General features: G+C 41.7%; 1 protein-coding gene across 2 annotated transcripts; it reads right to left on the bottom strand.

The window, feature by feature from the left end:
* Positions 1-930: 930 nt before the first annotated feature.
* On the bottom strand, positions 931-11,021 carry tap2t (transporter associated with antigen processing, subunit type t, teleost specific). 2 transcript variants are annotated; one of them, XM_084002022.1, is made up of 12 exons: positions 10,825-11,021; positions 9,357-9,885; positions 9,016-9,130; positions 8,766-8,896; positions 8,021-8,226; positions 7,086-7,283; positions 5,702-5,830; positions 5,434-5,625; positions 5,158-5,331; positions 4,599-4,758; positions 3,588-3,724; positions 931-1,229 (listed from the first exon to the last, which is right to left on the bottom strand). In XM_084002022.1, the coding sequence occupies exons 2-12, from the start codon at positions 9,844-9,846 to the stop codon at positions 1,026-1,028; spliced, it is 2,136 nt and encodes a 711-aa protein (XP_083858148.1). In that variant the 5' UTR covers positions 9,847-9,885; positions 10,825-11,021; the 3' UTR covers positions 931-1,025. The 2 variants fall into 2 exon arrangements, with proteins under 2 accessions (XP_083858148.1, XP_083858149.1); XM_084002023.1 differs by having other exon boundaries at positions 9,357-9,851.
* Positions 11,022-12,044: the final 1,023 nt, after the last annotated feature.

Raw genomic sequence — 12,044 nt, 5'->3', positions numbered from 1 at the left:
GAAACGCGCTCCTCTTAAAGAGCCATGCGGCCCGCGGGCGTAGCGACACCTTCCCCTGGAACCATGGGGGCCGGATCGATCAACAAATATCATACTAGTACTGCTACTTGGAGATGGAGTCAAGAGTCAATTTATTTTTATTGATTCATTATTATATTAGATACATATGTATTATATATATCAAATATATTATATATAATATATAGAAAAGTATATATAGAATATATATATTTTTTTAACATTCAAAACTTGCAAACATCAATACAAACATAATAGGTCAGATCAGTGGTCATGGTCCTTATCCATAAAAATGTCACTCATCTTACAATGATTTCCAACATTTGGCAAAATAATTTTATGAAAATAAGTTACACCTGATTAAAAAAGTATTGGTATCAATATTTGTAATTCTAACTGTCAACTACAGTTGACATGAAGTCACCAGTCTGGTTCTGCTGCAAGGACACCTGAAGGCTATTAGGTCTGGTTTGAATAATACAAACGTTTACTGAACTTGTTAAGAAACATGTGATATTCATGTGATGAATAAGTACAGTATGTTTTCTACTCGAGTAGAAGTACAGATATTTGGTTCAAAAAGACTGGTAGAAGTATAAGTACTCATTCAACTTCTTTACTCAAGTAAAAGTGAAAAAGTACAGGCTATGATATGTACTCTAAGTATACTCTAAGTATCTCTTTGCAGGACATTGCTACTGGCTGTTTTGTTTAAAGGTCACGTTAAAATCTGCTTTAGGGAATTTTTCAGGGAACTATTTTATTTGATACCCGATTCAGCATTTTGGGTGTTCCAACAATGGTTTGTTTGCATCAAAATTAGTGGAATCTTACTCCACTAAATAATTTGGGGAAAAAAACAAACATTCTTCACAAATAGAAATTGAAGACATAAACAAAAGATGACGTGTCTTTTTCCATCAGATACACTTGATGGTACAGCTTCTACAGTCACTTATTGGGACTAAAATTCATTTTGAAATAGTAAAAACTACTTTCACTACTATTTACATTTCTCCGCTGACTTGAGAGAACAGTTCCTCTTTCAATCGATGGTAGCGTCCTCTCTTGGCCATGAGTTCTCGGTGTGTCCCCTCCTCCACAACAGCTCCCTTCTCTAGGAAGATGATGTGATCTGCCTTCTCCACGGTGTTCAGCTGATGAGCCACAACCAGAACGGTGCGCCCGCGAGCCAGAACCTCCTGCAGCACCTGAGTGAGGCGATAATAGAATAATAAATGAAGTCATAAAAATAAATTGGTGCTTGACTCTTGACTCCATCTCCCAGTAGTAGTAGTATGGAAATTTGGTGATCGATCCGGCCCCCTTTAAGAGGAGCGCGTTCCCACACTGCACAGGGCTGCACAGCGGTGTAGTTGGTAGCACTGTCGAGGGTCCCGGGTTTGATTCCCAGTTTGGGTTTGGGTTCTGTGATAGACTGGTTACCTGTCTGTCTCTACATGTCAGCCCTGTGATAGACTGGTTACCTGTCTGTCTCTACATGTTAGCCCTGTGATAGACTGGTTACCTGTCTGTCTCTACATGTCTCCCTGTGATAGACTGGTTACCTGTCTGTCTCTACATGTCTCCCTGTGATAGACTGGTTACCTGTCTGTCTCTACATGTCAGCCCTGTGATAGACTGGTTACCTGTCTGTCTCTACATGTCAGCCCTGTGATAGACTGGTAACCTGTCTGTCTCTACATGTCAGCCCTGTGATAGACTGGTTACCTGTCTGTCTCTACATGTCAGCCCTGTGATAGACTGGTTACCTGTCTGTCTCTACATGTCTCCCTGTGATAGACTGGTTACCTGTCTGTCTCTACATGTCTCCCTGTGATAGACTGGTTACCTGTCTGTCTCTACATGTCAGCCCTGTGATAGACTGGTTACCTGTCTGTCTCTACATGTCTCCCTGTGATAGACTGGTTACCTGTCTGTCTCTACATGTCTCCCTGTGATAGACTGGTTACCTGTCTGTCTCTACATGTCTCCCTGTGATAGACTGGTTACCTGTCTGTCTCTACATGTCAGCCCTGTGATAGACTGGTTACCTGTCTGTCTCTACATGTCTCCCTGTGATAGACTGGTTACCTGTCTGTCTCTACATGTCTCCCTGTGATAGACTGGTTACCTGTCTGTCTCTACATGTCTCCCTGTGATAGACTGGTTACCTGTCTGTCTCTACATGTCTCCCTGTGATAGACTGGTTACCTGTCCAGGTGTACCCTGCCTTCACCCAATGACAGCTGGGATCGGCTCCAGCGACCCTGAATACAGGATAGGGTTGCACGGTATACCGGTACTAATTTGGTACCGGGGTACTGAGGCATTTAAAACGGTACCATATTGCATTTGGACGGGACCGGTACTTGCAGCGCCGCCGGCAGCGCCCGCAACAGCGGGGCGAACTCGCCACGTGACGTCACCGCGTTGTTTAACTACAGCTGAGAGGACGAGGAGCGAGCCGCAGCTTGGGGAGATAAAAGGCAAGCCGGAGGAAACCGCTAGCAAGTTAGCGAGCAGCGTGGACTGGAACAACAAACGGAGCAGGAGGAAAGCTTGGAGCGAGCGAGAGAGAGAGAGAGCGCGAGAGAGAGAAGCACGGAGAGGAGACTAGCTGCTGCAACCGTCACCACGCCGCAACTTGCGGACAAACCAGCGCCGCGAAGTGCGATATGGCCGTACTTTAGCTTAAAACAAATGCGCAAGGCGAGGCAGTTAACGCCGATGCACCACTGTGTAAACGGTGTTTAAAAACGTGCATGGCTAACGGCGGAAACACCTCCGACTTATCCAAACACTTAAAGGACAAGCCCCCAGACCTGCAGACTGAGCTCAGGGAACGACAGGTCATTTAAACTCATGAAAAAAAGCCACATTCAGTGCTAAAAGCAAGCGCCACCGCCCTTCACTCTTAACAAAAGTAGCTCTGGAAGAAAAAGCTGGTTTATTTATATTATTATATTTTATATTATATTATTGTATTTATATTTTAACATTTTTTAAATTGTGTGCATTAGAAAAGCTTGTCTTTGTGGTATTTTATTTTATTTGCTGATTAATATGTTATTGTTCTAAGATTTTCTATTAAAATAAAGTCAGTAATGACATTTTTTGCATTCAGTTTTTATTTGGAAAAGTATCGAAAAGTACCGAAACACATGTTGGTACCGGTACCGGTACCAACATGTGTTGGTATCGTGACAACACTAATACAGGATAAGTGGTAGACTATGAATATACCTATTCAATCTAGTAGCGCCAAACACTGTTTAGAGTTTTGTTTACATGCTCTCCTTTAATTTGAATTGTGTATTTAACAGGGTGACGAACAGTAACCTTCGGATTGCTAAACTAATACAGATGTACATTAAGGTATGGCTGCAGGCTTCTGTAAACACAAGTAAAATCCGTTAGAAGATCTTCTTAATGTAACACTTAGCGTAGCCAGCCTGCAGGCTTCTGGAAACAATTGCTCAATGAACAAACTCTGAACCTAACCTAGATGGCGTATTAGGACGGCTATCTTCAGGGGTAAAGACATGCTAGGACTGTGGTATACTTACAGCATGCTGCACCTCAACATCTAGTTTGCTGGTAGCCTCATCCAGTATGATGACCTGCGGCTCTCGAACCAAAGCTCTGATAATGGCGATGCACTGCTTCTGTCCCTCGGAAAGCGCGCCGCCACATTCGCCTATATCTGTAAAGAGAAAACACGGCATAAAGCTAATCAAAACGTAGGAAAAAATGTTCCATCATTACTGAAATATCACCAGCTGTTTAAGCTATTAACATTCACATCAGACATAACCAATTCATATATTTGGTTTTACAAATGAGACCAAACAAATACATTTAGAGAATGAACCATCTCATTCTTTTCCCTTCTCGCTCATCAGTTAAACAAACAGAATGTATTCTAGCCTTTCATATTAGATTCAATGTAAGCAGACTACAATTATCCGAGCAGTACATTACATTCAGGCTCCCTCATGGGGCTCAAAGGTGTACTGCAGATATAAATGTTAAATAAAAAAAGACACATTTATTTAGTGAGCTTAATAAACTGTCCTGGACCCACCTTTAGGTCCCTACCCACTGTTTCAGGAATGACCACATTACACAGTACATAAGGTATATCTCTGTACACACAATTAATCTGTTAAAGGTTTTCTTGTTACTTTATGACATATCTATTGTACATTTACAGCTGTGTGTATCTTCTGTGTCGGCTACAGCATCTGTTTCTTTTTTTTTGGCCATAAATCTGTTGTTTGTCCTACAATGTGGATGCAAGCTGAGCTTTAGTTATAAAAATGTCTCAAGCATGAGATGAAAAGAAAGCAGCTATCATTTTTTTTTCCAATTAAAAGCCTGTGCCCCGCTATTTACTACAGTGTAAGTACAATACATAAGCATACTATGTCTGCAAATACAGACAAAGCAAAAGAAGTAGTAGAAGTAAAGGAATCTTAGTGGACAATAAAAAACATACATCTTTTGTGGTACTCTATCTCTATATGTTAAGGACATCTACATATTGTATATCTATACGTCAATCCCTACTTTTGTACCTGTGTCATACTCGTTCTCCATGTCAGAGATGAGGTCGTCTGCTTTGACCTTCTTTGCAGCTTCCTTCACTTTCTCAAGGGTGCAGTCATTCAGGCCGTACTCAATGTTGTATCTCAGCGAACCAGAAAACAGCACAGGATTCTGGGATACCAGGGCCACCTAAAAACAAGAAGCAGAAACACATTATAGCATTAGATTGGAATATATGCAGCGCATTTGGTGGGAATATATATTTGTAGTATGTTTGAATGGAAAGAGGAAATAAATCACTTATTAAAAATGTTAAATATGAAATGATTTGTATAAAGCAAATAACCAATACACTACTGCAAATGCAACTAGTGCTTATTAGCAGATGTTCAGATGCGACATCGCCATCAGAATGGATGATGCAGAGAATGGCACAACTTGCCTTTGTTTACATTTATCTCTATTTGTGTTTATTTACACATTGTCTGTATATTACGTTGTTTTTGTATATAGAACAGCACTGTAGCAAATAAACTTTATTCTCTTACAACAGTCTACGCAAGATGCAGAGAAAAAAGCTGACTGTACCTTCTGATGGAAGTACTTTTGTTTGTAAAGGTGCAGCGGTTCTCCGTCCAGCAGGATCTGTCCTTGTTGGGGTTCATACAGCCTCTTTAGGAGGCTGACACAGGAAGTCTTCCCACTGCCGGAGGGACCCACCAGGGCCGTCATCTTCCCTGGCTGCAGTTCCAGAGAAACTGACTGTACAGAACAAGTTAAGGACGGTTTGGTTTGATGTTCAATCCATTTATCCATTGGTTGGTTTATTAAAAAGCAATGACGCTGCAGAACACAAACCGTTACCTTCAGGGCCGGTATGTCTTCGGGAGCCAAGGGATAGGTGAATGTGACATCCTGGAAAACAATCCTCCCATCCAACGTCTCAGGAGCCAAGTCTCCCGCCTTCTTACACTTCGGCGTTCTGTCGAGATAACTGAACACTTTGGAGATGACTCCCACCGTTGACATCGTCTCTCCGTAGCAATACATAATCTCCTGCAACAAAAACAAATAATACAACTCAAATACATGATGAACATGTCTGCAGTGTGAAGTTTGTACCTTGGCTCACCTTTAAATTGTTTGACATGGGTTTCTGGTACAAGAAGAAGGACAGGAGACTGCCGATGCTGAGGCGACCCGACGAGATGAGGGTTCGGGCCTGAACCAGCATGAGGATCTTTATCCCCAGACTCACCAGCTGCATGGGAACATAGAGAGGGATTACTGACATAGTAGTGGAATACTGACATAGTAGTGGAATACTGACATAGAGAGGGATTACTGACATAGTTGTGGAATACTGACAGAGAGGGATTACTGATAGAGAGAGGGATTACTGACAGAGAGAGGGATTACTGACAGAGAGAGGGATTACTGACATAGTAGTGGATTACTGACAGAGAGGGATTATTGACATAGTAGTGGATTACTGACAGAGAGGGATTATTGACATAGTAGTGGAATACTGACATAGCAGTGGAATACTGACAGAGAAGGATTACTGATAGAGAGAGGGATTACTGACAGAGAGGGGGATTACTGACAGATAGAGGGATTACTGATAGAGAGAGGGATTACTGACAGAGAGAGGGATTACTGACATAGTAGTGGATTACTGAAAGAGAGGGATTATTGACATAGTAGTGGAATACTGACATAGCAGTGGAATACTGACAGAGAAGGATTACTGATAGAGAGAGGGATTACTGACAGAGAGGGGGATTACTGACAGATAGAGGGATTACTGATAGAGAGAGGGATTACTGACAGAGAGAGGGATTACTGACATAGTAGTGGATTACTGACAGAGAGGGATTATTGACATAGTAGTGGAATACTGACATAGCAGTGGAATACTGACAGAGAAGGATTACTGATAGAGAGAGGGATTACTGACAGAGAGGGGGATTACTGACAGATAGAGGGATTACTGATAGAGAGAGGGATTACTGACAGAGAGAGGGATTACTGACATAGTAGTGGATTACTGACAGAGAGGGATTATTGACATAGTAGTGGATTACTGACATAGCAGTGGAATACTGACAGAGAGGGATTACTGATAGAGAGAGGGATTACTGACAGAGAGAGGGATTACTGACAGAGAGGGATTACTGACAGAGAGATTATAGACATAGTAGTGGATTACTGACAGAGAGGGATTATTGGCATAGTAGTGGAATACTGACAGAGAGGGATTACTGATAGAGAGAGGGATTACTGACAGAGAGAGGGATTACTGACAGAGAGAGGGATTACTGACAGAGAGGGATTACTGACATAGAGAGATTATAGACATAGTAGTGGATTACTGACAGAGAGGGATTATTGACATAGTAGTGGATTACTGACAGAGAGGGATTACTGTCATAGAGAGGGATTACTGACACAGCGTGTACGCTTCCTAGATAAGTCATATGATCCCTGTATGCACGCCGCCGCTGTCGCCTTACCCTCCGTATTAAGAGGAAGGTTGCGCTGTAGATACCCGAACGTCTCTTCACAGCACACATGTGGTCCAGAGCCCCGTTGTACCTCCTCACTTCATCTTTCTCTCCCTTAAAGCTGCGCACCGTGCGAATGCCCCCGATCGTCTGGAGAGCCAGGTCTTTTTTCTGAGCGTGGCAGTCCTGGATTTGATCTTTCAGCACCTGTTTGACAAACACATGAGCAGATAGATAATGCACTTGGGACGTCGTCTCAGGGTCAGGTCTTCTCATTGACCTCTGCTGAACATCATTTCCTCCGTGTCTTATGTTTGGTGATACTTTTTGCTCTACAGTTCTGCAGATATCATGTTGGAGCGCATTTAAAGGTCAGACTGGTTTTCATGCTTTGGAAAAACAAAATCCTTCAACGACACAAAACCCGTTTGTATCCTTTAAGTAACATTTGGCACCTTTTATGGGAAGTCAACATAAAGAGGTGGCAAAATTTCCCTTTACCTTAATTATTTTAAGCTGCAAGTGATGGATGTTCACTTTGTTTCTCATTTTACTTCACTCAGTTACTCGTCCTCTCCACACAGAGCATGTAAATCAACCCTAGCTGCCAACTTTTATACTATAGAAAACCTATAAATTATTTTGGCTTATTTTTTGTTTTGGTGTAAAGTGGAGCCAGTCCACCTTGAGAGCCTGAGCCAAATGAGTGTGTGAGTGTAATACTTCCCTTTTAATTGAATTTAATCAATTGATTTATTGATGAGAACCTGAACAGACACTTAAATACAGTAAAGTTTTCAGATAAAAGTGATTAAAAATGTCCCTGACAATTTGGAATACTTTCGTACAACAACCAAAAACACTCAAAGACTTTTGATGATGAGTAAAGCGAGATTATGTCTGCTGTGTATTCCAGGTCGTCCAATCAATATTGTCACACCTACCTTAGAAATGTTGATGTATTTATTCTGCAGGATGGCCAGGAGAGGCATCTCTAGGCAGGTGAGCACCGTGAGCTCCCAGGACAGGCCTAACATCACCGTGAGCATCAGGCAGCTTTTCACTGTGCTGCGGACCAGCGCGTTGGCGTTCAGTGCGACTGTGCGGCCCATCCGGTCCACATCAGAGTGCAGGCGGGAGGAAAGATGACCTGAGTAGCGAAGGGTAGAGAGGGCCACGTTGAAGAGCAGTCATCTAGAAGGTGATTTAGGGCTTAGGGTTGTACTAGAACGAGGCAATAAACTGATTCCATCAATCAATTCAAACTGATTGTTTAAAAATAATCTATATCCGAGCCCTTGACTGGAAAAAAATACCCGAACACACAAATGGACACAACATGTTTTACAGTTATCAGTAACAAAGTGCTGCCCGATTCCTATTTAAAGCATTTCAAGGACTTGCAGTCTTTCGTATTCAAAACAGGAGCATTTACTTAACATTGTCTTTCAAATGTGCGCTTCTTTTTCTGTGTGACCTCAGTGTGACCTCTTCTTCGTGAAGTCGGGGTTGACGGATTTGCCCTGAGCCCGCAAACAGTTAACTACGCTTTTTAGTGGTGCTTCATTTTACTTTCCGCAGTAGTAGATCGGAAATCTTCCGAGGGGCCGAATTGTCGAGAACGCAGCATAGGTCTGAGGTTGGACAACAACAACAGACACGTTGTGTGTTAAGGCAATTTGTTCTCACCAGTGTTGTTCTCATCAAAGAAGTGCACTTCCTGCTGCAGGAGGGTGCCGAACAGCAGATGCTTCAGCCTCTTGTTGAGTCGGGCCAGACTGCACATGAATACGCTTCCTCTTAAGCCAGAGAACAGAGCGCTGTTCAGATGGAGACATTAAAAATGACAGTTTGTTTCACATCTTTCCCCAATCAGACAGATGATGAGTAATGATGTTATTAGTAAATGACAAGAATATATACAAATGCATTGCATTACCTTCCAAGAGAGGCAACTCCCAGCTGTCCAATTGCGTAACAGAAGCTGGTTTGAAGTACTTGACCTCTAAGCATATCGATGACCTTCCCCTGATACAACGGGATCAATGTATCACCTGCCAGGAAAGACAAATGACATAGTTTACCTATGCAGGAAATTATTAGATTCAAGTCTTTCATTTAATAAGAACTTTAAATTTAAATGTACTGAATCAATCTCTAAACTTTAAAAAAACAAAACAAGTTCAATGTTTGAGTCTTCTATAACTATAACTACATGTCTGTGATTTTTAAAGATTCAGATCAGCAGCAACCAATGGGGGTTGAGTAAGGCACACTTACAGATGACACCTAAGATGAGAAAGCAGAAAGCTGCAATCAGGTAAAGGGTGTCCGGTTTGAAGTATTTCAGCAACCTCACAAGCAGCCCGCCCAGTTTGACGTCATCCTTACTCCTCTTTGAACCACCGCAGAGGCCGTTTTCCCAAACCACGCAGGCCAGCACCGAGGACGCGGGGACCAGGATCAGCGTGCTGAGGTCGGGAGACGCTGCCGCTGGAGGCACCGCCATAAGGACGCGTCCACTTTCCAACACAGGAGTAAGAAGGCAGAGGAGCGCCACCAACCTGCGGAGCACGCCCTCCGGCTTTCCATCAGTCAGCACAGAGGTGAAAACGTGGAGAGTGGCCCACTTTACCACGCAAAAGGCCCACACACCAGCCAGTCCACTGCTGCCGGAGAACTCCAGGAGCACCAGTCCGGCCCACAGCGCCACCCGCAGGACCGCGTCCAGAAGAAGAATGAATAGTCCGCATGCCGCCACCTCCCTCATGTTCCCTTTGGTGGACGATGACACTGCAAGGGCTTGAATCTGACAGGACACATTTCTCTTTTATACGCTTTACTGATTGAGACTCCGGTAACTACGTTTATTTCTTTAAATACTGTACTTTTGAGGTTCTTGTACTTTACTTAAGTACTAATATGATGCGAGATTCAGTCAGCCTTGCAAAAAAAGCAGCCAGTATAAATGTCCTTCAAAGTAATACTTTTTACTTTATAATGCATACATTTCAGAGCCTGTACTTTTCAATTTTCATTTGAGTGAAGAAGTTGAATCAGTACTTCTATTTTTACCAGTATTTTTGAACACAAGTATCTGTACTCCTACATGAGTACGGAATTTCTGTACCATTGACACCTCTGGTTATGTTTGTAAAATATTACTTTGAAAAGTATGAAATGCAGAACATTTACTCGTAACTTTTACTCGTACAGTGGTACCGTTACTTTTTATTTGCCTTGCAAAACAAAATACAATTACCAGTAGAAATGTCGTTCATAGGGATACTTTCTATTTTATACTTTGAGTACATTTCAGAGTCTGTACTTTTTCCACTTTTGCCTGAGTAAAGTAGTTGAATCAGTACTTTCACCAGAGTCTGTTTGAATACATGTGTGTACTTCTACTTGACTACAGCATGTCTGTACTTTTGACTCCTCTGCTGGAGTGTATTCCGCTAAAGTAACGGCATAAAACCGAAAGTGAATTAAAAGAGTATACAAGACAAACACAGCTACTTTTCCTTATAGCATTCCTGATGTGGGGAAACGCACTGTTAGCACTAGGTAATATTAGCCCGCTAACGTTACTGTAGCCAGCTAGTGCTAGCTAATCACACTTCAAAATAAATATCACTTTACGGTGAATACCGTCACTTCTGCCGCTTAACGCGTAGCTAAACCGACCTGTCACGCATTAAACACGTACATTTAGTTGACGTTATCGCGTCTAATTACAACGACTTACCAGCGCGGTGTTCCCTCTCAGTCCTCGGTTAGCTAACTGCTAACTGCTCAATTACGGTTAGCTGAGCTGGTTTACTTTTGGTTTCGCTTTTAGTTGGGTTCATCTGGGGTTCATCTCCGCCTGTATCGACCCCGAGTCCGTGGACACGCCATGGGACAACGAAGGAGCAAACGCTGCCCTCATTTTGTGGTTCTTTCATTTTCTGAAAGTTGTTTCTAACTTGAAGAATCCACCTATATGCTGCCTTCGCGTGGTATCGGGATTATGGTAAATAGGTATTGCCGACTCGGACCGATGCTATTCATCGTTCTATCCATAACACACTATAATAGTCTGCTGGCGCGGTGCTAAGCTATTACATTAGCTGGCATTTGTCCAAAGTCAATTTTTCAATTTGTTATGAACATTATGGTAATTCCGATTTAACAAGTAGGAAGTAGGATCTTCCGACTAGCACGTGAAGGCAGCATAAAAGAGGTTCAATGGCTATCCGCCGTTACACGTTACGGCCACAAGATGGCGCCACTTTACATGTTCCTAAATAAGTCGTCTTTCAAAATAGCAGTAGTAGTAGTCAATCTTTTTTTACATACCAAGTAGCAGTACCGCAGTGTGGAAATACTCTGTTCTGCATTCGATATTGAGTAAAACATGTACAAAATTATTAACCATCAAAATAAACTTGATATATAAAGTATGAAAAAGTAAAAGTACTAATTATGGCCAATTTCAGATTAATATATCTGCCACTCCATTTACATTTTACGCTACTTTACACTTTTAATTTTTAGGCAAATTATCCTCCTTACTCCACTACATTCATTCAATAACTTTAGTTACTTTTCAAAGTAGTATTTTAACAACATATAATCAGTTTATAAAATATGACCCATTGTTACAGAGAAAGCTACCAAAAGTGTAAGAAGTAGTTCAAATGAGCTCCATCTTGACCAAAAACATTAAAGTAGGTGACCACAATTATCCAATAAAAAAATTAGACCATCAAACAAAACATAAAAAATAAAGTTAAAGTATCAATAGTAAAATAACTAATTACGCAGAATGACCCATTTCAGCAGTGGTGAAAATATATATACGTATATATACATAAAGTACAGTTAATGTGCTTACGTATAATTTTGAGTTACTTCATATAGGATGTCTAGGAGGTTTATCTTACTTGTTAAAGAGTATTTCTACACTGTAGTATTTGTACATTT

The sequence above is a fragment of the Eutrigla gurnardus genome, assembly GCF_963514095.1.
Source record: "Eutrigla gurnardus genome assembly, chromosome: 22".
In the NCBI taxonomy this organism is placed as follows: Eukaryota; Metazoa; Chordata; class Actinopteri; order Perciformes; family Triglidae; genus Eutrigla; species Eutrigla gurnardus.
The sequence above is the reverse complement of the archived record's forward strand: the minus strand, read 5'-3'. Positions and strand labels throughout refer to the sequence as shown.

Bases quoted from the DNA above. Each gene is read 5' to 3' on its own strand.
- tap2t (XM_084002022.1), bottom strand. From the start codon at position 9,846: ATGAGGGAGGTGGCGGCATGCGGACTATTCATTCTTCTTCTGGACGCG. The intron at 8,227-8,765 runs GTGAGAACAAAT...TTCGCTACTCAG, and splicing joins CTTTGATGAGAACAACACTG to GTCATCTTTCCTCCCGCCTG. The intron at 5,332-5,433 runs GTAACGGTTTGT...TGTTCTGTACAG, and splicing joins AAGACATACCGGCCCTGAAG to TCAGTTTCTCTGGAACTGCA.